We start from the raw sequence: 27493 nt of genomic DNA, 5'->3' as shown, positions 1-27493 counted from the left end.
TTGCAAATGCTCCCGGAGGTAATTAGTGACTGGCTATATCCAATCAACAGAAAAAACAATTCAGACTTGGGCAGCAGTGGATGTCGGGGAATCTGGAAGATCGGCATTAAACAAACCCTTTGGGTAGCTCCATTTTCCCCAGATTTTTCTAAGCGTTAAGAGCTACGGTTTGGCCTTCAGCACCAGTTGTGAAAACGATGAGTGCACAAGGGTGTTCTGCAAGCAGGAAGCATATGTTTGCTCCCCATCAGATTCTGCCTCCTTCTTCCCCTTCCTTGACTCACGTAGGAAGAAGAAATTATTTCTTGAGCATTCTCCTGACTTTAGCCACACACGATTGCAAGCTAGTCTCTTCCCCTGCCTCAGAACATCAGAGGCCATGTGATATTTGCCCTTCTACACTGTGACCTCTCCTCTGTGCCTTCCACAAGGGCCAATCTCAAAGCCTGGCATACAAACAGGAGCCAAATACCCACCATCTCCTTGGTAGGAACCTGCATTCTACCTTATTTTACACAAGCAACGTGGAGAATGATAGCTATTCTTTCCTCAAAAGCCTCCCGAAACAACTGCTAAAAAGAAAGACTTTCTGTAGCAGAGGAAGCAGCACAGTAAAGAATCTGCACAGGGTTTGTTCTAATTCATTTCCGTCTGCTCAGACCTGACCATACCAGTCTCATCTAACTCAGTCTTATAAATTCCACACCAACAGACACGTTCTCTGAGCTGCTTAGTCAAAAGTGAGACATTGCCGGGAAAGCCACACTTCCTAGGTCTCAGATGTCCTCTGTGTCCCATTCAAAGCAAAGCAGGGGTACTCCGAAGTGAGCTTAGAAAACCTAATGCTGGTGTTTAGAACTTCCTTCAGCCTAGACATATATGTTGATCTTACCCATAACACTTATTCGTCTCACACTAATTCCAAGTAAGTAATAAAATGTAATTTTTTTCCCAATAAAACTCTAATTCAATTCATTGCACAGACAATGGTGATGAGGGGGGAACGCAGAAAGTTAATCCTATTAGGGTGCAAAATCAGCACTAAAGGAGGTAGCAACCAGAGAGCTTTCTACTGGATTTCACCAACACTACTGGTATAAGAGGGACTTCTTTCTATGTGTTGCTTTCATTGGTCAAAATAAAGAAACTGCCTAGGCCTTGTGATAGGGCAGCCCTTAGATATGCATGGTAGACAGAACAGAATGCTGGGAGGAAGAAGGCAGTGTGGCAGATGCCATGGCTCTCTTCTCCGAGATGGACGCTGGTTAGACTCATGCCGGTAAGCCATGATTAAGTGGCGATACACATTAATGGAGATGGGTTAAACAAAGATGTGAGAGTTAGCCAAGAAGAGGCTAGAACTAATGGGCTAGGCAGTGTTTAAATGAATATAATTTGTCTGTTATTATTTCGGGGTATAAGCTAGCCAGGTGGCCAAGAGTCGGACAGCGGGAAGTGACCTGCCACTCCTTTTACAACACACTACTAACAGGTCAGCTCTGACCCAATGCCTTCTCTCCCCACACGCACACACACTCATAGCTGTGCACGAGATGGTGAGAGATAAGAAGTGGTAGGAATAGGCCAAGGAGAGAATGATGAACTCGTGTTTTATCCTTTGGTCTTTGGAAGTACTTGTCTTGTGGTGTTTGCACACGCAACCTTCCAGGCATAAAAACTGAGGGGGGAGGACACTGAAAGACACCCCTACTGACACTCTTAAGAACAGCCTCAATAGCATGTCCCTAACCCAGTCAAAATCAAAGTACCTTCTCTAACTTTCAAAACCTCAAAAGCCTCTGCAACATTTATATGACAATAATTCAAACCAAGAGTAAAAAAACATTTTCTTTTCGGTAAAAACCTTCACGTAAGGCAAAATGGTGTCTCCCAAACACGATGACAGAGCAACTGTCATTGCCTGCACAAGACAGGATGTGAACAAGATCAAGCCAGTCAGCATTCCAATGCTGGTGGGGGGGAGGCACTCAGGAGCCCCACCCCCTGAGGAGCTATTGACAATTGATGGATTCTGCGGGAGGGAGAGTCAGTTTTCTTTAGGGCTGTGGTCCTAGGTGGGTGTACCACACTCTAGCGGAGGACCCCCTCTCATGAATAAAAGAGCAGCACAAATCAGATACAGCGGGTTATTTGGAAATGATACGAAGTTGGGATATGAAGGATGGATCTGGAATGAATTAGGGTAAGAGGTGGGGGAATAAAATAATCAAAATATATTGTGCATATATGAAATCCTCAAAAATTAATAAAATATATTTTAACAATAGCAACAATAAAGAACCACCTTGAGGAGCTTCCTGGCATAGCAGCAACAACCTCACGAAGGCAAAGCAGACATGAGGGGGCCAACCTTATCCTCTATCCCTTCACAACCTTGTTTTCCTACTTCCTTGATCCACATCTGCAGGGTAAGATCTAGAATTAGTAATGTACAAGATTGATGATTCCCAGGACACTCACACATGCACACGCACACATGCATGCATGCACACACATATACACAAACACATGAAAATACATACACACATGCACACACATTCATACCCATTCATGCACCACATACAAATGTACACATAGATACATGCACACACATACACACATACACAAATACATGCACACATTCATACTACACACACAAATGCACACATGCATACACACACACACACAAGGCTAGACCTACCACTTTAAAGTGTAAGGACACAGTAACAAGCTAGACCTGCTCTGTCTCATCACATTAGCTCTAGGTACACACGACAGACGAAATACGGCTGCCAGGATGACAAAGTGAATTTTAACTTTCCATCATTTTAACTCATTTGAAATTGAGCATTTGGTGAAATAGGAGGCTTTGTGATACTGGATGCCCCTCAATGGAAGGTGGCACCATCCTTGAGATACAGGAGAGGTGAGCTGATGACTGAGAAAGCACCCAGGCTGCTGCCCTGGGAAAGGAACTTAAGCAGAGCCCAAAGCTATCAGACAGGAAGCTCAGAATCTGGGGAGAGTGAGGAATCTAGGTTTGTCGGGACACGGTATAAGAGGTAACTGCAGCAGAGAAAGAGCAAAGAGCTCCCCTAAGATCTGGGTACCCGGGGGTTGACACATGTAAGAATATTGCCTAGAGAAGAGCAGACCCACCTGTGAGGCACTCAGCAAACTCATAAGCAGAGTGTGAGCTTCCAGCAGGCCAGGAGAACCACCCCACCATTGCTTGAGCACTGGGTGGAGCATGCCAGAAGATTTGCCTCGATGATGAGAGAGAAGAGCTCAGCACTGAATGCGTGCTCCTCGGGGCCATTTGGAGCAGCCTCAAAAGTGGGACCTCAAGGCTGAATTGTTCCCCAGTCATTCAACTGCATTCTAGAACACGACTCAAGAATATTTATAAGAAAATAACAATAACCAGTATCCAAAATGTAAGTTTCACAATGGCTAATACTCGATCAAAAATGGTGTAGGCATGCAAGACAGGGGCAATACAGAGAAAAAAATAACAAGTCAAAACTGATCCAGGAGCTGGGAAGATAACTCTAAGCATAGTGTTTGCTGTGCATGATCACCTGAGATTGGGCCACCAGCACCCAAGCTAAAGGTTGGAATGGAATTGTGTGCTGCTACACCTTCCTGGCCATGGGGAGGGGAACAGAGACAGGCAGAGCTCAGAACTCAGTGGACCTGCACAGGGGCTCACTGGACCTGCACATGCTCAAGACAAACAAAACTCCAGCTTGGAAAAGGAGGGAGGCATACAGTCCCACCCCATAGCTGCTGGAGGACGTAGTTTCTTTACGGGTTTGACAGCCAGAAGGTTGATGGCACTCCAGTGGATGCGCACACAGCCAAAAATATATGAGCAGCACAAATTGGACTTGATAGGGTTAAGAAAACTAAAAGAGGACACACAGTTGGGTGCGTAAACAAGTAGGGGTGCGTCTCGGGGGGATTTGAAAGTTTTTAAATGACCACAGTTTTTAGATTTGCTGAAAATCAATCATTCCCATACAGAAGAAATATGGTAACGCTTACAGTACTATACATTATAAACAAAATGTTTAAAATCGGTAGTAACAAGAAATGCGTGGGAAGCAATGGAAGAGAGGAACATTATCCATAGGAGAAACCCGATGACACAGCAGATTTGCGCTGGGAACAGCCTGAATAAGAAAGAGAGAAAACAGCCTGACAACCCAGAGGTTTATGCTCGGCAACAACGTATTTCAAATCTGAAGGAAACATAAAGACTGTCTCAGACGTATAAAATCCAGAGGAACTCAGCACCAGGAGGTCTGCATTCTAAGAAAGGTTAAAAGCAGAAATTTATACACAGGATACGAGACAGAGAAAATAGTAACCACATGGACAAGGATAAACAGAAGATAGACCTTTTTCTTGAATTGATTTAAATGATTGGCTGGTTGAATGAAAATAGTAAGAATGGGGCCTGCAAAGATGGTGCAGCAACTAAGAGCACTGCCTGATCTTCCAGAAGATTCTGCATCCAAACGATGCTTCACAACCACCTGTAAACGCCAGAGACTCCACCACCCTCTTCTGGTCACTGGAGGAACTGCATGCAGGTGGTGCACAGATACACATGTGGACAAACATTCACACATGTAAAATAAAAATAAATCTTTATGGAATAAATAAATAAATAATCTCTCAGTTACTTTTCTATTACAGTGATAAAGACCACAACAGAAAGCAATTTGAGGAGAAAAGGGCTTTATTTTATATCAAGCATGTAGTCTACCATTCAGGGAAGTCAGTGATGCTTACTGACTTACTTCCCACAGCTTAATCTGCCGTCTTCTATAGCCCAGGACCACCAGTCTAGGGGAGCCACCACTCCTAGTGACTTGGGTGCTCCCACATCAATCATTAATCAAGAAAATGCGCTACATACTTGCCTACAGGCAAATCTTATGGCAACATTTTCTCAACTGAGAGTCCTTCTTCCCAAATGACTAACCTATGTTAAGTTGACATAAAACCAGCCCATAACAAAAGGGAAAACCTAGGGAAAGTACCTTAAAACCACATCTCAAAATAACTGTAATGACTGTGAGAAATTCAGACCAGAAATCTACATACCGTAAGATTCTATTTGTGGAAAGTTCTAGAGAGATGTAAATTAATCTATAATGATAGCAGAACAGCAGGTTCTGGAGATAGAGATGAGGGGTGATTGGGATACAGAGATGATGTCTTAATTGTGGGATGGTATCACAGGTGTCCTCAACATCAGAACAGCATCATCCTGCTTGACTATGCATAGTTTATTTATCCTGTCAATCACACCTCAATAGAGATGGCTAAGGGCTGATCTAATATTTGAATGGAATAATCTATTAAATCTGGTTTTGAGGTTTAAATTTTATAAAGTCTAATACATATTGATTATTTCAGGTGAAAACTTAGCATCCAAAGATAATGTCTTAATTTCGAAGACTTCGTTAACAATGGGTAAAACTTCTTAGTAGTGACTTCACGTCAACCGCATGCTGAAAAGAGAACACCGTGAAACATATGTTTGATTTTACTTGCTGTTTTTTGCCTTTCTCACGTGGCTCCTCTGAAACATGAGGTACCCTGACTGCATATTTCTACTGAACTGTTCTCGCCACAGAGGGAGATTCAGCTGAGCTACTCAGAACACACTGGCGCCCACGTTTCTACCCAGCAATGAGCAGTCAGTACAGCCTCTTCCCAAAGATGTCCACACTGCCCTCGCCAGGTAAATAAGCCATCGTGCCATTGTGCTGACAGGGGAAACCCTCAATATAGGATTACTTCATCAGTCTTGAAATAAGGCCATTGTTGGATATGGTGCATCTGAGTGATTTCCATGGATCGTCAAAGTCCTGGCAGAGGAGAGAGAGGGATGGCAGACAAATGCCGAAGAAGACAGTATGGAAAGAGAGAGAGGGGGGGGGGGAGGAGCTGATGCAACAACAGACACGCCCGCTGGAGCACCGTATCGAGTCCAGGAGGGTGATAGCTATGGAATGTGGGAAAGGCTTGGTTATCCAGGAAGGGCACAGCTCTCCAGTACCCCAGCATCAGCCCCCAGAAAGGTCATAAAATCATGGCCTTCAGAACTCGAAGATAATTCCAAGCTGAAGAAACTAAATTTGTGGTCATTTTTTAGAGTGGCAGCAAATAAATGGCACAGTGTCGTCAGGAGGCCGCTCGTTTGTCCTGGCCGCTTAGCCCCAAAATAACCACACAGGGCCTGTATTAATTAAACCACTGCTTGGCCCATTAGCTCTAGCTTCTTATTGGCTAACTCTTACTTCTCAGTTTAACCCATTTCTAGTAATCTGTGTGTCGCCGCACGACTGTGGCTTCCCAGCACCGATTATGTGTGTCTGAAACTGGGGTACTGCTGCAGCCAACAGCTAAGCATTTGGGAAAGGCTTTGACTTGGGTAATAGGAACAGTCAAGAAGAAGAGTGTAGTGGGAAAACGCCTCCCACAGACTGTTAATAGAAACTCTGAGAAGAAAGTGGAGAACACAGGAGAGAGCCTGCCTGCCTCGGAGAATATTTAATTGTTGTTAAACGTGTGTGACTATATGTACCACCGTGAGCATTCAAAGGCTGCTGCTGCTGCCGGAGGCTGAGAAAGGAATGAGGTGTGCGTGGCCGACCAGAAAACAGGGAGCCTTCGGATGGCAGCCGAAAGGCAGAGTGAGTTTCGCCTGGCAGTGACCTGGAAAGGACTCCTGCCAACGGTGAGTGGGGATGAGTAGCTGAAGGGATTGCAGAGGTGGTCTGCATTCCTGCTGCTTGCGTGGAATGTCAGAAGCCAGAGGGAGGTCGAGGCAAGAACTGCTAAGCCAAGAGGAATGAAGACCTGATGATCTGGGGAACCCTCAGCCCGTCTCCGTCACAGAAGACAACACAAGGCTGTCTTTTGGGGAAGATCACTTTGGAGGGGAGGCCAAGTGTTATGGGACAGTTTTTGGTCGTTTCTTTAAAGGGTGAAAAGATAAGAAAAGTTCATCGCCCAGAGATCTCTTTGACGAGATCGAGGGGGATTCCTGGGCCACCTCAGCCATCTGGGGGATGGAACTAGAGGTAGGAAGATGTGTGGAAGAGACTCCTATCTCACAGACAGGAGACCTTAGAGAATCCTGAGATTTTTAGACATACTAAGAATCTATATTAACTAGAACAGCATGACATTTGGCATAAAAACGGACACCTGAATAAAAAATACAGAATATAGCACTCAGAGATAAACCCAGGTTTCCTCAGGCAACCAACTCTCAACAAAGGCAGAAAGAGCACACGTTAAGGAAAGGAATGTTTCCTCAGTAAGTGATGCTGGGAAAACTGGAAGCCAGAAAAAGAAGGGGGAAGGGGGGCAGAGAAAACGGGAGGATAAAAGAAAGAAAGAAAAAACCCCGGCTCTCATTAAATATGAAAATCAAATCAAGGTTGATCGAAGAATTAACTGGAAGATGTAAACTGGAAGCTGCTAGAGGAAAAGAGAGGTGACCTTTGGCACACTGAATCAGACAAGGATGACTGGGTCAGCAGCTCAACAGTAAAGGCAGCAAAGGCGAAAGCGGTCATCAGTGGATCTGCTCCCCATGACAGTAAATAAGCCACCGAGGAAAGAGAACAGGCAAAATGAGGTAAGTATTTGAGAACTAGTCAAGAGGGGTTTATACACTCAACAGAAAGGGAACTCAAATACTCACAGCCAAAAAAAATAACAGAAGCCAATTTTTAAAAAGCGGACCAAAGACTCCAATAAACATTTATCAAAAGAAGCTATGTAGTCAAGTGTATGAAAGGAAGCCCCAAATCACTAATTATTACCAAAAGACAAAAAAAATCCTTCCAAGGAAGTTCTCATATGTTGTACAGAAATATAAATTGCTACAGCCATTGCAAAGGGAAGAGTTGGAGTCCACTTGCTCCAGAGGCTGGGTCAGGAGGGTCACTCGGAAGACCCTGGAAGCAGACTGACCCACATAGCAATACCCTATCTCAAACACAGAAGAAAAGAGAGATCACTAAAATGGGCCCCGGCAATCACACATCTGGAAGCGTCCCCATTCACAGGCTCAGACACTCACACTCACAGCACTTAGGACAGGCAGCCCACCTAGGTGTCCATCAATAGATGAATGCAACCCACGTAGGGGTCCATCAATAGATTAACACAGCCCACCTAGGTGTCCAACAATAGATTAACACAGCCCACCTAGGTGTCCAACAATAGATTAACACAGCCCACCTAGGTGTCCAACAATAGATTAACACAGACCACCTAGGGGTCCATCAATAGATTAACACAGCCCACCTAGGTGTCCATCAGAAGATAAATGGGTGGGAAAACAATCATACATACATGTGTGTATATACACATACACATACAACAGAATATTGATGCTGCTATTCTGTTACATGTAGTAGCATAGCTTGAACTCCAGGACACGTGTTACGTGAAATAAGTCAGTACCAAAAAGATAAATACAGCAGGTTCAGCATTCTATGAAAACTGAGAAACTGATCCTACAGAACAGAGCATGAAAAGTACTTCCCAGAGCCTAGGGAGAAGACTAAGGACCCAGCGGTGAATGCAGTTGGTTAGGCAGAGTGACTTCTAATGTTCTGCAGAAAGTAGGATAACCATGATTGGAAATACTAAATACTTCAAAATAACTAGTAGAAGAGATTTTGAATGTTCCCAGAACATATGGCTGGTGTGATGGCCATGCAATGAGCCTGATCTGATCTTCATATGCTGGACATGAGTGCCAAAATGTAGCTCTGTACGTAGTTGCGCTGTGTTCAACTACCGTTTATCAAAATATTCCCAAAGCTGTGTGTGGTAGCACGTGTCTGTGATTCCAACACTTAGGGAACTGAGGCGGGAAGATCTCAAATTCCGGGCCTGCCTTGGTTGCATAGTGAAACCTTGCTTCAAAATTTAAAAATAGGGACTAGAGAGATGGCTCAGCCAGTAAAGAGTATGCCATGCAAGCATGGGTACCTGCGTTCAGAACCCCAGTAGCACTGTAGAAAGCCAGCTAGGCAGTGCATATCTGTAACCACAGACCTAAGAAAGGCAGGGAAGGGTGTGTGGATCTCTGCAGCTCACTTGTCAGCCAGAATAGCCAATCAGCGAGCTCTGGGCTCCAGCAAGTATAGCCAGTGGATGAGCTCTGGGCTCCAGCAAGTTTAGCCAATCAGGGAGCTCTGGACTCCAGCCAGTATAGCCAGTCGGTAAGCTCTGGGCTCAGGTAGAAACCCCCACTCAAAAAGAATTAGTGGAGCATCATAAAGGAAGACTCTTGACATGGACCTCCGACCTCCACATTCGTGTGCGTATGAACACACATGTACACACAAACACGCAGAGAAGATGATGTTAAAGATAATAAAAAACAAAGTTTAAAATATTGCTGAGAATTTTATACTGGCAGAAACATCACCAACTTGAACTGAAAAAAAAAAACATAAAAGAACAAAATAAATAAAGGCTCACAAGATCGCCCCCCCAAACTCTACCAACAGGAAACAGGATGATAGACTGCTGCAGACACATGCTCTCCTTCATGCGAAAGGGAAGCAGTCCCAGAGGGCTGGGCCACAGACAGGAAGCAGAGGTTCTCCTAAAGCTTTGAAACTCAGTGGAGTTGGTGCTGCTGGGCATTGGAGTTGGAGCCATTGGGGAATGGCAGCCTCTTTATTCCTTCCCTCTTTAAACAGGTATGTCTGTAACTGTTATTCCTTCTCTTTCGGAAATGGCTGGCTTTCTTTTCCAGTTCCACAGACCTATAGATGGAGGGAAATTTTATCCCAAGTGCGGTCTCATCACATCTGATCTAAATTACTCAAGAGTGAGATCAGGATTCTTTGCAAGTAAGACTAAAGCAGATTTGGGGCTTTGAGCTGAGGCTTTAAGCATTATGATAGGGCCAGGCAGTGATGGTGCCCATCTTTAATCCCAGCACTTGGGAGGCAGAGGCAGGTGTGCATCCGAGGCCAGCATGGTCTACAGAGTGAGTTCCAGGACTTCTAGGGCTACATAGAAAATACCTGTCTTAATTAATTAATAAAATAATAAAAACTGCTGAAGGATAGAAACGAGACGGTTGTAATTTGCATGTAGGACAGTCATAAAAGACATGAATCTTTGGGGGTAGAGGATACAGTTTGCAACATAATGCTTCTCCAAAGGGGTCCGGGAACTAATCACTAACAGCAGTCAATATGCCACCTTAGGTGATAAAGGAACCTTTACACGCACAAGACACTGCTGGATGTAAGGGAGCATCCTGGGCTATCCAGGTAATCATGGTATCACAAGGTAATCATGGTATCAGGTAATCATGGTATCACAAGAGCTCAGGGAGTAGGGAAATATCTCATCCAATTCCCAAAGTTGAGTTTCTCTTCCCACCAATGAAGCTGAAAATTCACACCCGGAAGATATCCCAGAGGCAAACCCAGCCCAGGGTTCCATGGTCGAATGAATGACCATGGGAGCAAGCAAAAGCTTCTTCTCGGGTACACTGGGCAGGGGGTTTTAAGCCAACTCAAAAGTCCCATGAATCTCTTACTATATATCATGCACAATAGCTAGCTTGAGGATCTAGAACTATCTAGGCAAGCAGGAACCGTGCCCTCGTGAAGCTCACAGAGCACCCAGGTTTTCTTAGCAGAGAGTGAATGGCAGGAAATCTCGCTTTCCAGGAGGCAAAGAACAAAACACATAACCCCTGCCTGTGTCCTATGAGCCATACCAGCTTACATAGTTCACCAAATGTCTAAGAAACTGAACAACATCTGTAGATTTGCTATGTTTCCCTAACAGTTGTTACTTATCCACACGACAAATATCTTAAATCACATCCCATAATATCAGTCCAGCAATTCTAAAATAACAGTTTTGTTATTTGTGTTGAATATGAAATGTTTCCCGAAGGGCTCATGTTTTAAACCCATGCTCCCCATCTGGTGGTGTAATCTGGGAAAGCTATAGAAACTTTGGGAAGTGGAGCCTGGCTAGAGAAAGTGGGCCACTACTAGGTGCAGCCTTGAAAATATATTAATCCTCACTTTTTCCTGGCTTACTCTCTGCTTCCTGGCAGCCATGGTGTGGGCTGTTCCACCCTTGCTTCCTGGTCTGATAGACAAAACCTTCTAAAACCGTGAGCCGAGATAAATAAATCTTTCCTGCTTCAAGATATTTGTACCAGTCACAGCCATGAAAATCCAACACAGTTGTCTTTCGAGGAAGGTGTGTTGGTAGAACACAGGCATTTCCACAGGGAGATGCTGAGCCACCTTCCTCCCATATCTGATGAGTACTCTCTGACTTTAACCTCTGCAATGGTCCCCAGTGCACTAAGACGAAAGTACAACTGCTAACAAGCACACGGCTGCAGTTGGTTGTTGAATTTTCTTACTCTTACTCTTTGCTCTTTTGGGAGGCAGGGGTGGCATCACTCAGCTCCCAAATGAATCCCACATGGAGATTTATTCTTTCTTATAAATACCTGGTCTTAGCTTGGCTCATTTCTAGCCAGATTTCCTTAAATTATCCCATCTACCTTTCGCCCCTGGGCTTTCACCTTTCACTGCTTCTGTATATCTTTTCTTTGCTTCTTACTCCGTGTCTGGCTGTGTGGCTAGGTGGCTGGGTCCCGTCATACTCCTCTCCTCCTTTTCTCGCTCTTCTCTCTTTTCTTCTCTCTCTATTTATTCCCTCTGCCTGCCCCACTTGTCCTTTTTCTATTGGCTGTTCAGCTCCTTATTAGACCAATCAGGTGTTTTAGACAGGTCAAGTAACACAGCTTCACAGAGTTAAACAAATGGAGCACAGGACTGAAATCTCAAGGTCCAAATCAGGAGCAGAAGGAGAGAGAGCACGAGCAAGGAACTCGGACCACGAGGGGTGCACCCACACACTGAGACAATGGGGATGTTCTATCGGGAACTCACCAAGGCCAGCTGGCCTGGGTCTGAAAAAGCATGGAATAAAACCGGACTCGCTGAACATAGCGGACAATGAGGACTACTGAGAACTCAAGAACAATGGCAATGGGTTTTTGATCCTACTGCACATACTGGCTTTGTGGGAGCCCAGGCAGTTTGGATGCTCACCATACTAGACCTGGATAAAGGTGGGTGGTGCTTGGACTTCCCACAGGGCAGGGAACCCTGATTGCTCTTTGGGCTGACGAGGGAGGGGGACTTGATTGGGGGAGGGGGAGGGAAATGGGAGGCGGTGGTGGGGAAGAGACAGAAATCATAAATAAATAAATAAATAAATAAATAAATGCAACACATCTTTAACTAATACTCCACACACAGCCTCCCACCTGCCTGAATGCACACTGCACAAATACCAAAATACTCAAACCCATGCCACCTTCAAACTATCACCCTGAGTGCTGGTCCAAGGCAAACTTCAGTGCCTACTTCTCCAGCCACTGGCCACCCTCCAGCTATGCTGTACCTCTTTCCATTGGCTTCTGTTAAAGGCCTTTCTACACATAACCTCTTCCACCCATAGAGATCAGACTTCCACCTCTCCCCACCCCAGACCATCCTTTCAGCTTCCAAGTCCTAGCTGACCTGGCCCATTTTCAAGGTGACCTTTCTCTGGTGACCACTGTCTTCCACCCAAACTGAATCAGACCCGCCTGCATTACTCTTAATTGACAGTCTATATGCATGTGCTCTGTGGTTAAGTAAAGCTGCTTTAATTCAACAACAATTTCTGGAGTTTGCTGTTTTCTGCCTTATATTTTAGGGCAGAGACTACATGTATCTTTTTTATTGTTGTCATGCTGTAATGTCATTGTTCACTATATATATATATATGTTATATATACATACATACACTCACACACACACACACACACACACATGCACACACACATATCAGGCATTGTTGCAGAGGCCCCATTAGGGAGGTGCTGCAGGATCTGTCACTTAGGTGAGGATATGAAGGCACAGAGAAGCTAAGTCCCACCAGCAACAGAAACAAAGTTGGAAGGTGATTCCAGTCGCTGGGGCTCCAGGGCCCCTGCTTTGCAGCACTACTCTCTCTTGGCTTTACAGAGACTTGTCAGATGTGTATAGCAAGCAGAGCTGAGGAAGCTGCACCCAAAGAGAATGTAGCCACGGGCAAGCTCTTTGCGCAGGTAAGACAGGCACAGGTACAGGTACAAGCAAAGACAGAAACTATCAGGACAAAAACGATCCCTAAGCAAAGCGCGACTGATCAGCAGCCTTCAAAGTTCGGCAACACCGTTCCCTACGGGTCCTTCCACCACAGTCCTGGAGGGAACATTTCGCTGTCGGTTCGCGTATCTTTCCACCATACCCCCTCATGCCTCGCCCCACTCTCAGAACACCCCCTGTTAATCACACACTTCAGGAGAAGAACATGAGAAAAGCAGCAAAGGGGATCCCCAAACGCAGGAAGGGGAACACACCCCCAGACTCCTCCTCCCCTACCCCCACCCCATGCAAAGAAGGATAAAAAATTTTTTACCTTGAAATAGAAACGCTTTGCTGGCATTGTGTAGTCCAGCCACTTGAGTGACCCCCAGGGTCGTGTTCACAAGGTCGAGTTCTGTGATAATGTCCATCTGAAGGTCAGGGTCCATCCCAAAGCCCAGCACTGGGAAGAAACAGACCATGTAGGTTTAGCAGACAGAATACAGGCTGCCATCCACACAGAGCAGATTACAGAGGAGAGACGTGGCTGGGATTCATCGAAGGCAGTGAGCAGGGCTGGGGAGTCGCCCCGGGGAGGACAAGAAAGCAACTCTGCTCTACACTCCCTCTGAAGGCTCAGTTTCTTCGTACCCTCCCGCGATCCACTCTGCTATAGATGGCTAGCCCCACACTCAAACTCCTGGAGCCAAATAATTTTCAGAATTCAGAATGTACCACAAGTGGAGAAGGAAACATGGTCGGCGCACATGCTATGTTTTATGTAACATCCTCAGCAAAGGCTGGGTTGGGGCCCCATGATCACAATCTATGGTATTTCTAGGTTGAAGAAGTACGATGCTTTCTCCTAATTGACTTGATTAGCCCAGCATCCCTTTAGGTCACATTTTGTGACCAAATGAATTGAACCCAGGGCAGTTTTGTTGTCTGATAAATTGTGAAGAAAGTTTGGGTCCCTAGACTTTTTATATGTGAGGATGGGATGTGGGTGAGAACTGTGGCACTAAACAACCTGCCTCAGGCTGAAATAACAAACCCTGCACGGAGCAATTCCTATCACCCAGGAACCACCCCCTGCAGCACACAGTGGAGAAGGAAACCAGCCCTCCTGGAGAATGGTGGCAGCAAAGGGCAATGCTCAGACTAGCAGGCACATATGCCCCTCCAAGGATTCCGAGATAGAAACTGAGATGCCCTGACGCCTCTTACTAGGCAAGAAATATGCCTGAATCCCCTTGTCTGGGAATGGCAGATCCCCGAGGGTGTCTCTTACCCAGGGAGTGTTCTGTGGAATGACTCACTCATGATTGCAAAGTGATTTCCAATTACATATATTAATAAGGCTACAGATCACTCGGAGGGCCCGTTGTTCGAAGCCATTCATGAAGACTCTGCTTAGCAGCACTTAGCATCTCAATGGTGGGTTCTGATTGCGCTGTTGGAAATGTTTTAATCAGCAACAGCTGTCAACTCCCCTCTGATGGCAATGCAGTCACCCAGGCGGGATGCAGAGAACAGGCACCCAATTTGTCCCACAGAGACTCAGTGAATATTCATCAGGACTTCCTAAACCCCCACAATCCCGCCTGTCCTTCTCCTGCCCCTCCTGATGATATAGATGGAAGGAAATGCATCCTTCCCTTCCCCTTTTCCTACTAGAAAGCAGAATCAGGAAGGGTGCTTCGGAGTTGAAGCCCATCATTGTCAAGATAGCAACTGGGTTAATTCGAAGGCGGGGTGCATTTGACTCCCTTCTTGATTTTTGTCAGGCTCCCCCCTAAAGAGCCCCATCGTCCAAGCTCAGAGTTAGAATTTCGTCCTGAGATGCAGCCAGTTACAAAACCTCATGACGCAAAGATAGCTCTCTCATCATTGTGCGCATTCATTTATCAGCAGTTTGAGCACGGGCCGCCTGCAGAACATACTGGGTATCCTACATGTGATGGGCACTAAGGACATTCTCAGGCAGCTTTTGATCCTGAGAGGGAGGAAACAACGAGGCTACTTTGGCAATAAATACAGAAAGTATTGGAATCGAAAACAATTCAACAGGGCAGTGGGACCTGGCTAAAGGAGCAGAGCCAAAGCCTGAGGAAAAGCATGTCCACCTGAAGAACACAGTGAGGGCAAGCCAAGAACGCCATGGACTGTTCTAGAAACAGGGATAGGCTGGGCTATAGCAGAATGGGTACAGGCAGAAAGAGATCAAAGGCAGGTGTTCTCCTTTTCTCTCCATTGATATGATAAAACATTATTCACAATCCATCATTGAGGGAAATCAGGGCAGAAACCATAGGGGAACCTGCTTGCTGGCTCACTTGTTGGCACCCTACAGGCTCAGCATAGCTAGCTTTATTAAACAGCCCAGGCCTCCTACCCAGGGAAGAGTGCTACCCAGAATGGGCTGGACCCTCCTGCATCACTTAACAACCAAGATGATCCCTCATAGACCAACCTGATGAAGAAAATTACTCAATAAATCTCTCCCTTCAAGGTCCATGAGCTGAGCCAGTGGGTAAGGGCATCTACCAACAAGCCTAAATCCCTGAGTTCAAGCCTCATGACCCACATGGTGGAAAGAAAGAACCAACTCCCACAAGCTGCCATCTGACCTCCAAACTTGTGCCATGGCAAGCATCTCCCCACAGCCTCAGTCCACATACACAATAAGTAAATATTTAAAAATAATTATGAAGATTCTCTTTGCAGGTGACTCTCTTCTCAGTTGACAGTGCCGACCAGGGAGTGCAAGGGCCAGATGACAAAAGACCCGTGACCGGCGACAAGGACCGTGGATCTTATCTGTTCCTAATGAGCTAACACTGAAGGGCTGTGAGGTGTGTGAGGATGGCTTACATTTACAATATGGGTCTATCTTTAAGCCAGTCTATCTTTAAACCAGTGTGCTATTGCTCATGCTACATGCCTGCTCCGTTCACTTTGCTCAGGGCCGCGTGGAGCAAAGCAAAACTAGGCGAGATACCCTTCTGTTTTCCCAAGTGGCAGCCCCACGAGCCTGCTGTCAGGACTTGGGAGCCTGGATGCCAGCCGCTCCATGATCACCTTGAAGAGACAGGAAAGGAACTAACATTTCAGTTTGATCTATAGTGTTCTGAACCCATACAGCACAAATTAAATCAAAGAGGATCTCAGAGGACCTCCCCGCTGTCTTTCTCTGGCCAGGAACTTTGTAAGTGGTTGGTACATGTGTTGTTGGCCACACATCAAGAGAGTGAAGCATCTCTGTTACCCATGCAGCCTCCCGCAAGACCTGGCATTGGAAAGGCTCTTAATTCAGAATGGGTTATGTATTTGGTATATGGGGTATATGGTCCTCACTGAGGTAGCAATGACCTCAGAGCAGTAAGGAAGACCATGAAAAGACAGACTGTGGTTACCCTAGTTAGGGTTACTGTTGCTGTGATGAAATACCATGACCAAAACCTAGTTGGAAAGGAAAGGGGGTCTTTGGCTTACACGTCATCGAAGGGGCGCTACTTTACTGGCTTACTCCTCATGGCTTGTTCACCCTGCTGTCCTCGCCCACAATGAGATGGCCCCTCCCCCATCGATCACCTATTTTAAAAATCACCTACAGGCTTGTTTGCGTGCTGCCTGATCTTCGGGAGGCATTTCTCAACTGAGATTCCCTCTTTCCAAACAACTCTCAGTTGTATCAAGTTGACATACACTAGCCAGCACAATGGTTGACTGAACAACTGACCTCCAATCTTAACCCATTCCACATCCTCTCTCCGTGTTGTGTGACTTCACAGTTCCTTCTACTGGAGTGAATGGAGGCCACCTCTTCCTCGGCTCTGATCTCAGCTGTGTACCCTGTCTTGGCTATGGTGGCCTCGGTGACAATGTTTACAGAAGCAAAGACTTGAATGTGCTCACATGGTGGGACTTCTTCACCATGATGAGATCATAGCCTTAGAAGTGGTCCCTAGTCCACGAGGACAGTGCAGACACACAGGGCAGGCAACTTGCCTACATGTGGAGGGGCATTCAGCTGGACCCTCCTACATACCGCAACACCAGACAACCTGTTGCTGTAAGTCACAACTTGAGGTAACTTGCTGTATTGTGGCAACGGATAATCACTAGGCTGGTCAGCCTGAAAATATGCAAGTCTCTCCATCTAGGGGGGTCTGTAATGGCACAAACCTAAAGAGTGCCCAAGCAGGCCCTGTAGAACTGACAAAGCATCCTAATAATGTCCCCAAGTCTCCATCCCCAAATGAGAACACAGTGCCCTCGATCCAGAACATACTGTGGAAATGCCAGTCCTCTATCATTGGGAATTAGCACTCCTGAGAACCGCAGTTTCCTCCACTGTAGAAAGGACAGTGCAGCTTCCCTGACACCTCAGGTCTGGGTGACAGCCTCACAAAGAGGCTCGGGCTACATACAGTACTCAGCTGGGGTTTGGATCACACGTCTCTCATAAGACTAACTCTCAAACCATTCCAGCCTTGATCCTGCACTCTTCAGAAGTTAAAGAAGAAACTCAGGTGGCCCTTTTCCTAGCTGCAAACCGTTTTGCTCTTTATATGAAGATATGCCAGCCATACAAATGAAAAAGAGAGAGAAACCAATTGGCTTCCAGACGCAGCTCTGTTCTCTGCTTTTAATTAGACCCTTTCAGGACAATGCCCAATGCTGATGGAATAACACATTGCACATGGCATAGGGAATCAGGAAACCCATTAGTAAGGAGCCATCCTCGTGGCCTCTCCTGAACCTTGCATCACGAGAGACGCTAGCTCCATCCACCATGATCCATTTCCAGGCTTCTGTCTGCTGTCCGTGCAGCCAGCCCCTGCCATTCATCTCCTAGAAAACTCTATATTAAAGTTTTCTACTTTTGACATAGCTGTTCCACAAATGGCTAAAAGCGGGCATTAGAATTAAGCCGGATAAAAAGCTCCTGGGGAGGAGCTATCTTCGGAGCCCGGAGCCCGGAGCCCGGAAAGCAGCAGTTGGTGTGGCAGAGGCACTTAAGGTCTAGAGCTGCTGTTCAGAACTCACTCTAGCTGGGCTACCTGCTGTTTGCCGGGCCACTGCTGGCTGCTCCTCTGCCCTGGCCAAGGAGCGCTCCAGCTCAAAGCCCTACAGTTCCCCTTTGATGCCGGGGACTGAGGCTTCCAAGCACAGCTCCCAGGGTCTGGCTCACTTCAGATCTAATCCACCTCATGGTAGCAGCTGCTTTTCCGGTCCATGCAGAGCAAAGTGACACCAGAAGGAGTGACAACCTCCTCTAATGACAGGATTGCATGGCCACTTGATCTCTTCTTTTTTTTTTATTTTTATGTTTTTTGGTTTTTCGAGACAGGGTTTCTCTGTAGCTTTGGAACCTATCCTGGAACTAACTCTTGTAGACCAGGCTGGCCTCGAACTCACAGAGATCCGTCTGCCTCCAAAGTATTGGGATTAAAGACGTGCAACACCACCAACCAGCTCCCTTCTTAATACCTTGAAGAGCAAGATTCTTGAAGAATATACTTAATGATTCTACAAGCTGGCACCTGCTTGATAGGATTGGGGATGGGGAGGCGCATGCTGAACCACCTGGGAATTGCTTCAAATAGAAAAGTCTCTCCTTTCCAGCAGGAGGCAGCAGGAGGCACTGAGTGAACACCTGGGGATGTGGATGCTTTGGGTACCCCCTTCACTCTCTGCCCTAGTGACCTCCCCCAAAATAAAAACTGGAAAGCAAGGAAGGCTTAAGCACTGAGCTCATTGTAGTGGTGGCCTTTCCAAGCTCCAGGAGGAAACCTGTGGCTGTGGGATGCTCCTGAGTCTATGCTATGAGTCCACCCATCCAGCCACTCCAGTGTGCCTGGAAAGCCCAGAGCTGGAGAAGGGTGCACCCCGCCCGGTCTCCACTCTGTACTCCAAAGGTTCTCTGGGTCAGAGTGGTGTGAGCAGCTTCCCCCACGGCACCTGCTATGAGATGGTGGCATGGGAAGCTGTCTCTGCACTGCGGTCCTGCTTTAATTAAAATGTGTCAGATAGCATCTACTCATTTCCATTAAGTGCCGGGGAGACCGGAGCAACTAAGTGGGCCACATGTTTACTTCCTCTAGGTCTGCTAAAATCCCAGACAACAATTGTCTCGCTTGACATATAAACTCTCCCAAGCAGCTGTTTGGAGCCTGATCCAGTAATCACCAGTCGGCCTTTGCAACCTAAAGATGGATGTGGGATGTGGGGTGTGGGGATGGAGCTTCCTGTGCAAGATCAAAGAGGCTGCTTTGAAACTCCCCACAGCTACTCCCTCCAGCTACAAGAAACTCCAAACATACAAAGCAAGGGACAATGTCTTCCATTTCCTTAATTCTTCCAATAATTTATGTAGGAAAAATAGTACTCCCGAGGAGCACAACGGTTGACCCTGCCTTGGGGACTGTTTGAGGGTTGTCACAACCTTAGGTTGTTCCTGTCTTTGCTCAGTGCTTCCTTCAGCCTGGACTAAATCCTACCTTATCATTCCAAAGCCTTCAAGACACAACTCACACCTCACCTGTCAGGTGCACAGCCTCCTCGCTCCGCCATGAAGTCATCTTCCCCTCCCATGTATGTCCCGAACACCAACTTCTCGCAGCCCACTTCTCCTCCCCAATCACCAGGTGCCAACAAGAATACTTTCCAGTTCTGCAGAGCTGGTAAGTTCCCCAGCCATCAAGAGCAGAATCTCCTCTGTATGCAGTGCCTAGCAAGCCACCCACTGCTTGGACTCTACCTCGGGGTCTCTGCGACAGAAGTCTAATGGAAACTCAGCCCGGCCCTACATAGACACGGTTTTGGCAACTTTTCAAATGAGTAATAAAAACGAAGGATGTAGGCATTTGTGTCATAATATGGAAAGATACGACAATGACCACCAGGCTGCTCCCTGTCTTCCCTTTCCCTGTAGGATGTGCCCTGCTCAAGACTCTTCTTCTCCTCCCAGAGGATAGCCCAGCACTAGCAGGTCGGGCCCTCATCTTCCTGGGGCTAGTTCGCGTTGCAAGAAGCAACTGTGCTGAGCTCCACTCAGCCTTGGGTCTAGTGGCTGCAGAGGGAGCTCCGGAAAGACTCTGAGGTTCTTTTGTCCCTAGAGAAACGTTTCCTTATCACTCTAGGATTAAGCAAAGGAAAGCCTTCGTCCACTTAGGTCCTGGAAAGTGAGAGGAGTTAACAGCCCAAGGGGTGCGCCTGGAGCGAGAGGGAACTTTTTAAGTCAACTAAAGGGGGAAAAGGGGTCTCAGTCCTCTCAAGGTAAACCAGATGCCTGGCCTGGGAACTGAGACTGAACCTCTAGAGGGGGAAACAAGGGTGATAAAAGAGACGCTACCGAGGAAAAGGAAATGACCATGCGAATGGAAGTCTGTCGTCTAAGAAGGCAGTCTGACGTCTGGCTGCCAAGAACTACCCCTTCCACTCTTGGCCCTGTTCGTCCACTTCCTACCCCCACCTAACCCCGCCCCTGTCTCCTAACAGTTACTACATACAGCTCAGTAAAGTAGGCTACATTTTCCAACCCCCAGGACTTGGGGTCAGGGAAGCCTGTGAAAGAGGAAAGAGGGGAGAGAGCGTTAAGAGTCCTCACAACCACACGTCCACAGGCAGAACCTAGTGGGGACTTGGCCATCAGGCCAATCCCTTGGATCCCAGTCTCCGCCCTGCAACCTTTGATGATAGCAGGAGAAACAAGATTTAGGGGTCAAGAAAATCTTGGGTTGTCTCCACTGGTTCAATTTCCCCCCTCTAATGTTTGTTCGCCCAGTCCTTTGGGCTGGGAGCGGGGTAGAGGAGAACACTCCTGGAGTTCCCCTCAGGGAGCCATGTAGGAGCCAAGGAAGAGCTCGCCGGTCCCGTTTTCTCCCGCAGCCCTCTCCCGCGCAGCGTCCGGCTCCTGGGGCCCTGGCCGCGCCCGCTAGCTACAAGCGCTCCCTGTTCTGCCGGTGGGACTTCCGCGGCTCAGGGACAGTCGCGTCCACCGAACGCTGCAAGTTCAAGGATGTAAGGCTCGCTGCAGCGGGTTCTGACTCCCCAGAACAGGGAAGCTGGTTGCTAGCCTCACTTGGGTGCAACCACCGGGCCGCACCCCTCACACTGAATGCCCTCAGCTGCGTCCCCAGGGACGCTCGCGGGGGCATCTTCCCTAGCGCTGTTATCCCGAGCTGTGCTGGCACGCTGCCGCTCTTCTCTAGCCGGTTAGAGCTAGGTTCCATGTCTCTGCATCCCGGAAGCGCGCTAACACCACCACCACCTTCCCCCATAACCCTAACGCCCAGCCTTGCTTACCTGTCCTGGCGGTGCACACACAGAACCACAAAACTAAAATCACATCCATCGGCATGGCTCCGGAGGCTCCCCGCCAAGCAGGGTGCACCAACGCCAGCAAGAAACCAATGCTTCAGAAAGCCGCGGCGCTCTGGGCTTGGAGCGGCCAAACTTGCTGGCGGGCGGCAGGGGAGGTGGCTCGGCAGCGCCGGGTGCCGCGCTCAGGGATCGCGCCCGGGAAAGCAACCCCGGCCGCCCCGCCCCCAGCCCACCCCTCCACCGCGGACGGCGGCGGCGCGGGGCTTGGGCCCTGAACCCCGCTGCGGCTGCGCTCCCCCTGAGCTAGGGCGGGAGCGCGGGGCTCCGCCACTCCCGCAGGTTGCCCTGGGCGCCTGTGCGGATCCCTCTCGCCTCTGGGGCTCCCGAGCAGCGAGGAACCTGGCTACTGGCGCTGCGCGGCTTCACGCCCCCGCCTTTGCCACTGCGCCGCGCTGCGGGCTGCACAAGTTGCCACAGTTCATTCCCGCCGGGTCCGAAGCCTCCCAGCCTGCGTGTGCGTGGGTTTTGTTCCCTGGGGGGATCACGATGTAGGAGGGGCCACGGAGTGCTCCCAGCCCCTTGGAAAACAACTACTAACGATTCACTCCAGCAAGTGGGTGGGGAGGAATAGGTAGAGGGGTGGAGGAGGTGATGGTTGAGTCCCCAAGGGCCACCTGTACTTTGTGTCTGTCCCAGGCCAGAGGCCCCTGTGACTGAATGCTGGCTTTTAGGGGTACTAGTGGAGGGTGCTGAGACGGAAGGTACGGAACAAGTCCCTGAGCTTAAGCAATCTATGGCTGAAATTTAAGGAGTTTTTGCAAAGCCTCTTTCTACAGGCCAAATGCTGCCACACAGGGGAAGTTCTAAACCATTCTTTTTCCTCCTTTCTCTCTTGTGTGACTTTCTGGATGGTTTTATCCAAACCTGGTTCTCTGGGTCTCTCCCCCCTCCCCTTTTAGGACCTGTACCAGAGTATGGTTCTGTAGAGAGAAAAGCTGGGCTTTGCTGGCGACCAGTGGACAAGCAGAGGAGGAGTGTCTCCAGTCTAGCAGTGTCTGTTACCGAACAGCCCTAGGATGGTCCCTGTCTGCCGGCTATCTAGGGCTTCTGTAGTCACAGGACCTGAAAGACCACAGCCTCTGGTTTACACAATATGTTAAGTGTCATGTGACTGGAAGCCCCGTGGGCCCCAGCTTCTCCCAACACCACTCTGAGGTGCATAAACCCATACATTCTCCAGAATCCCAGAGGAAAAAAAGATTAACTTCTCCAAAGAGCCCTGCTTCGCTCCCAAGGGTTCTCTCTGGCGTTTATACATTCCCCATATTCCAATAGCATTAACTTCACACACCTTTAGCCCAGGAAACCAGTGAAGATCACAAACTTAGTGGCACAGCTTCTGAAGAGGAAAGGTTCTGCCTGTACATCCCTCTGACCTCTGCTCCATTTTTCAGGACATTGTGTATACATAGTCCACTTACTCCATATACGACTCTCCCTGGACAGGTGACCAAAGGGACCCTGCATGGTAAGTCTCAACTTGAAAAGTGCCCTCTGCAGTGCAGATTAACTAGACTGTTACAGAGTGGATGGTGTCAAGGCTCAACTTACTCTCCAGTGTGCGTGTGTGAGCGTGTGTGTGTGTGTTTGTGTTGGAGATCAGAAGAAGATATTGGATGCCCTGCTGCTGGAATTACAGGCTATGTGACAGGTGTACCTGATATTTATTCTTCATTTATTTATGACTTTTAATCACTGAACCATATCTCCATATCCAACTTTAATTTTATTGGTTATGTATCTGAGGATAACCTTGAACCCTGATCCTCCTGCCTTCTCCTTCTAAGTGCTAGGATTATAGGTCTGAGCCACCACACCTAGTTTATGTGGTGCTGAGATTGGAATCCACAGCCTTGTGTATTCTGGGCAAGCACTCTACCAACTAAATTGCCTCCCCAGCCACTTCTCTCCAACTTGGTCCCAGAACAGACCCTTATTCCCAGAGTGTGTTGCCTTTAACACCAACTTTAAAACCATACACTTTACAGGAAATAAGATTTCCGTGTCTTACTGGGCTTCCTGAGTAAGGACACCATATACCAAGCTGCACTGTGAGAGCCATGCCCCCTCCAACACTCCTTCAGTCGTAAAAGCCACTCCATAGCCTTTAGGTACTCTGAACTGTTCTTCCCAAGCTCCTCTTATTGATTTCCAAAGTCCCAGAAAACCTCAAAGTCACAGTGGACCCAGCAAAGGGAAACTGTGGCTTAGATTATTTTTTTGAGCCCTAATCTTCAAGACTGTGTGTTCTGGTCCTGTAGGATGGGGTTTCAGTGTGCTTCATTTTCAAAAGTTAAGTGAGACGTATGTTCTGTCACGGCTCTGCAGCTCCACGTCTATGAGCAGTAACAAGAGTTAATCTTGAAAGACCCTAATTTCTAGGGTTCAGGGAAGGATCCCCCAGACTCAATAAGCCCCGCCAAAGGATGCAAACAGCAAGAGGATTTTTTATTGTTGAAGGCTCCTGATTGAGAAACTATGCACCTCTTTTGTGGCTTTCGAAGCGCCCCTTCCTAAGTCAATCCTCTTTGTCCAAACAGCCTTGGCATGTCTTCACATTAGGGGCAAAGGATCAATTTCCTTATAAAATGAGAGAAAATGGAGGACTGGAAAGTCAGCCCTTAAGAGCACCCACTGCTTCTGACACAGGACCCGAGTTCAGTTCCCAGTACCCTCATCAGATAGCCCAGCTGCCTGGAACTCCAGATCCAGGGGAGCTGATACCCTCTTCTGCCTCCACAATCACCCGTACTCACACATGCATTCATTCACACACACAGACGCACATAATTAAACTTTAATAAATAATAAATATTTTGAATGGCGGCAGTGAGAGGCTAGTGTTATCTCACGCTGGAGTGTGCCTCCCACTCTGCCCCTGGTGCCTGAGAATGAGACCTTATGTAGAAACAGGGTCTTTGTACATGTGATTAAGTTAAACTGAGGCCATCAGAGAGAACTCAATCTAATATGACTGTCAGACTCCCTGTTTCTGGAAAGTAGAGCAGAGGAGACACCAGGAAGAACAGGGGAAGACAGAGGCAGCTGCAGACTACAAAGAGCAGGGGCTACTACGGACTAGAATGGGCGGGACAGCATACTCCCAAGAGGGTTCAAAGAGAGTTCAGCCACAGCCCTTGATTTCACAGCCAAAGCTTCAGAGCTGGGAGTGGCTAAATCTCTGAGAGTCAAAGTTCTCAGAGGCCAACAGCTCAGTTAGGACGGCCCTCAGACACCAGTAAAATACCAGTTTGCTGGTGGAGTGAGGAAGGTGTAGCAACATCCAAGTTTCCTCCACAGGTATGGCACCAAGGGCCCTGTGGGAGCCGGAGCACAGGTAAGAGAAGGTGCCTTCGGTTCTTGAAAGGCGTGTGCATTCAGAGATGGGTCGGATGGATGTGCCATCCTCCGGGCCACTGTTCCTATGTGGGTATTTAGGCTCTGCTGATGAAGGTTTACCTTTTCTCTCATGGATACAATCAACTTCAATCACACCTAAATTAGGGAACCTTTCTTCTTCTTATTTAGCTGCTGTAGCCAGTCTTAGAGCTTCAGACACTTTTAAAATAGAGCTGGATGTGGGTCAGTAGGGAAAATAGGTAGAAAAATCTACAGAGAGACTCATGGATAAAGACAGTCCTTAGTGCTTCTGGTGAGGCTGTTCTAATTCATTACACCAACAACCTCAGGAGAAGGTCAGGTTTCTAAGGACGCAGTCAAGGTGTTGATGAGTGATAAGTTAGCAGATGTCATCCAGCCCAACAGATCGGGGCAAGCTGTTCCTCCTCTGAGTGCTGGGTCCGTGACCAAGGAGGACCATGCTCAGAGTGGTTGCAATGGATTAACTCATGCGTTCCCCCTAAACAACCTAACTAGCAGATGGGATTATTATACCTATTTTATAGACATGGAAACAGCCATGGTCCTGATAAATAGCTGAGCCAAGCTCTCAACTCAGGCAGGATAACTCCAGGCACACTCTGCATTATTAAACTATACCATGTGTCCTTGGATGAAGCCTATGAATTCATTCTCCTTGTGGAGGTCTTTAGGGACCTCAAACCAACCACAAGCCACAGCCCTACCCCCTGCCTGAGACCTGAAATTCAGCAGGAAACCAACACGTCCTCTCATTAGTACAAGGGGCAGTCCTAAGTGAGCAGAGCCTTCTGTGAAAGCCAGAACGGCCTGGCCATCTGCCCTCCCTCCAGGCTCGACCCTGCCACAGCCATCTGCCTGCCCGCTGAGCTAAGTGAGAACAGAAAGCTAAGTGACCTCATCAAGAAAGAAGGGCCAAGGGTTTGCCTCCTTCCTCTGCATGGGATGGGAGAGAGGGAAGTGGGTTCGAAGGCCAGAGTGCTCGAGGAAAACCACTCACCATGGCCAAGAGAGTGGAGAAGAGGTGATCCAGGGGACAGCAGCCCTGTGCCATTTAAACTGAATCCAGAAAGGCTCTCTCTGCCTACCCTCCAGGGCTGTGCGCAAAGAATTCACCCCGACCTTCTTTTCCAGGCCTTAAACAATCCTTTATACATACATGTTAGGACCACACTTATCATTTGTTCTGCAGGCAAACTAGGAGAATGGCATACTTTCAATTCACACTGAGATAGGAAAGACCCTGCCTGCCTCACCACGGTGTGAACTGAAGGCTGGGGTGGAGCTTGGTGATTGAGCCATTGTTCTACCAGGCACAAGGACCGGGGTTCAGTCTCCAGCACCACAAAATGAGATGTGAAAACATAAGGGTCAAATATAGCTCTCATGAACAGGTCTTCCCACCCAAAGCAAGGGAGAGCTATTGGAGAGCCGAGAGCCGTGGGGTGGGCAACGGGAGCAATGGCTTTGATGAGAGAAGGCTTTATGCCACACACTCTCACAGTAGCCTATGGGGTGGATTCTGCCATCTCCAATGCTTTTAGACTCTTACTCACAGCCAAAAGCCAAACACTGTCTTCTTGTTGACAAAGTGACAGTGAGCTCCTCCACATTTCTGGGTGGTTCTCTGGCCCCTCCTCCCCACCTCAGTAGTCTTATTAAGTAGTAGTGTTAACAAGGATTCCATCTGGCGTCAGAGAACAGGAAAAATTCCCAGATAAATCACCACTCTTTTGAGTAAACGTTTTAGAGCTGGACAATTTAAAGCTATTTCACTTGCTCTATGAAGCTTTGGGGACCCAGGTCCTTGCAGATCTCTTTTCCATCATTTCTTAGACGCAGCTGTTAGCCTTGTTGTTCTGTTTGGCTGCCAGCACTCCAGCCATTGCATCTGCATTCCAGATAGCACACAGTGGAAGAGAACATGCCTGCCTGGGAACTCCCCGTAGCACTTCCATTTACCTATTGACAGAACCTGTTCTCATAGCTACTCTGCACACACCCGCTGCCTACTGATGCATAGTGGCCACAAAACACACTGCCGGCTTCTCTACCTATTTATTTTGGACTCGTAATATTCAGAAGAATTAACAGTGTCCAACTATGCATGCTGTTGGCAACACGAAGTATTGGGTCTTGCATAGCTGCAGGTTGGCTAGGGTTCAGTTCACCTACTGATGAGACATTCTGATGCACACTGCAGGAGGCGGGCTGGCCCTCCTGCCGGAGCAGGTCTGTGATGTTAGCCCAGTTGCCCTTCCTCTTTGAAGGCCATGGTACAGCCAGGTTATCTTCTTCTCAAAGTCCAAAGAGGCACCAAGAAGAAAACCAGTGGGGCCTTAAAGCTCTAGACACAGACGGCCACTGCCTCCTCTGCCCACAAGCCACTGAACAAAGCCCAGGTTCGCATCCAAGGTCAAGGGCCAAGATACATAACCCACCTGTGATGAGGACATCACAAGGGTGTGATCTGGAGGAGGGAAGGAAAGCCAGGGTAACAACACACA

General features: G+C 47.8%; 1 protein-coding gene across 2 annotated transcripts in view; it reads right to left on the bottom strand.

Moving 5' to 3' along the window:
- The window catches only part of Nell1 (neural EGFL like 1), an 821283-nt gene extending 799236 nt beyond the window's left edge, over nucleotides 1-22047 (bottom strand). For both annotated transcript variants that reach the window (XM_041649180.1, XM_041649187.1), the window contains exons 1-2: nucleotides 21531-22047; nucleotides 13552-13680 (exon numbers count right to left, since the gene is read on the bottom strand). In XM_041649180.1, coding sequence (XP_041505114.1) covers nucleotides 13552-13680; nucleotides 21531-21585 — 184 coding nt within the window. In that variant the 5' untranslated portion in view covers nucleotides 21586-22047. The remainder of the gene's footprint in view (nucleotides 1-13551; nucleotides 13681-21530) is intronic.
- Nucleotides 22048-27493: the final 5446 nt, after the last annotated feature.

Source organism: Microtus oregoni, unplaced genomic scaffold, assembly GCF_018167655.1.
Source record: "Microtus oregoni isolate MIOR12 unplaced genomic scaffold, Mior012 000000F_ref0000247, whole genome shotgun sequence".
In the NCBI taxonomy this organism is placed as follows: domain Eukaryota; kingdom Metazoa; phylum Chordata; class Mammalia; order Rodentia; family Cricetidae; genus Microtus; species Microtus oregoni.
This window is presented reverse-complemented; position numbering and strand designations above follow the sequence as displayed.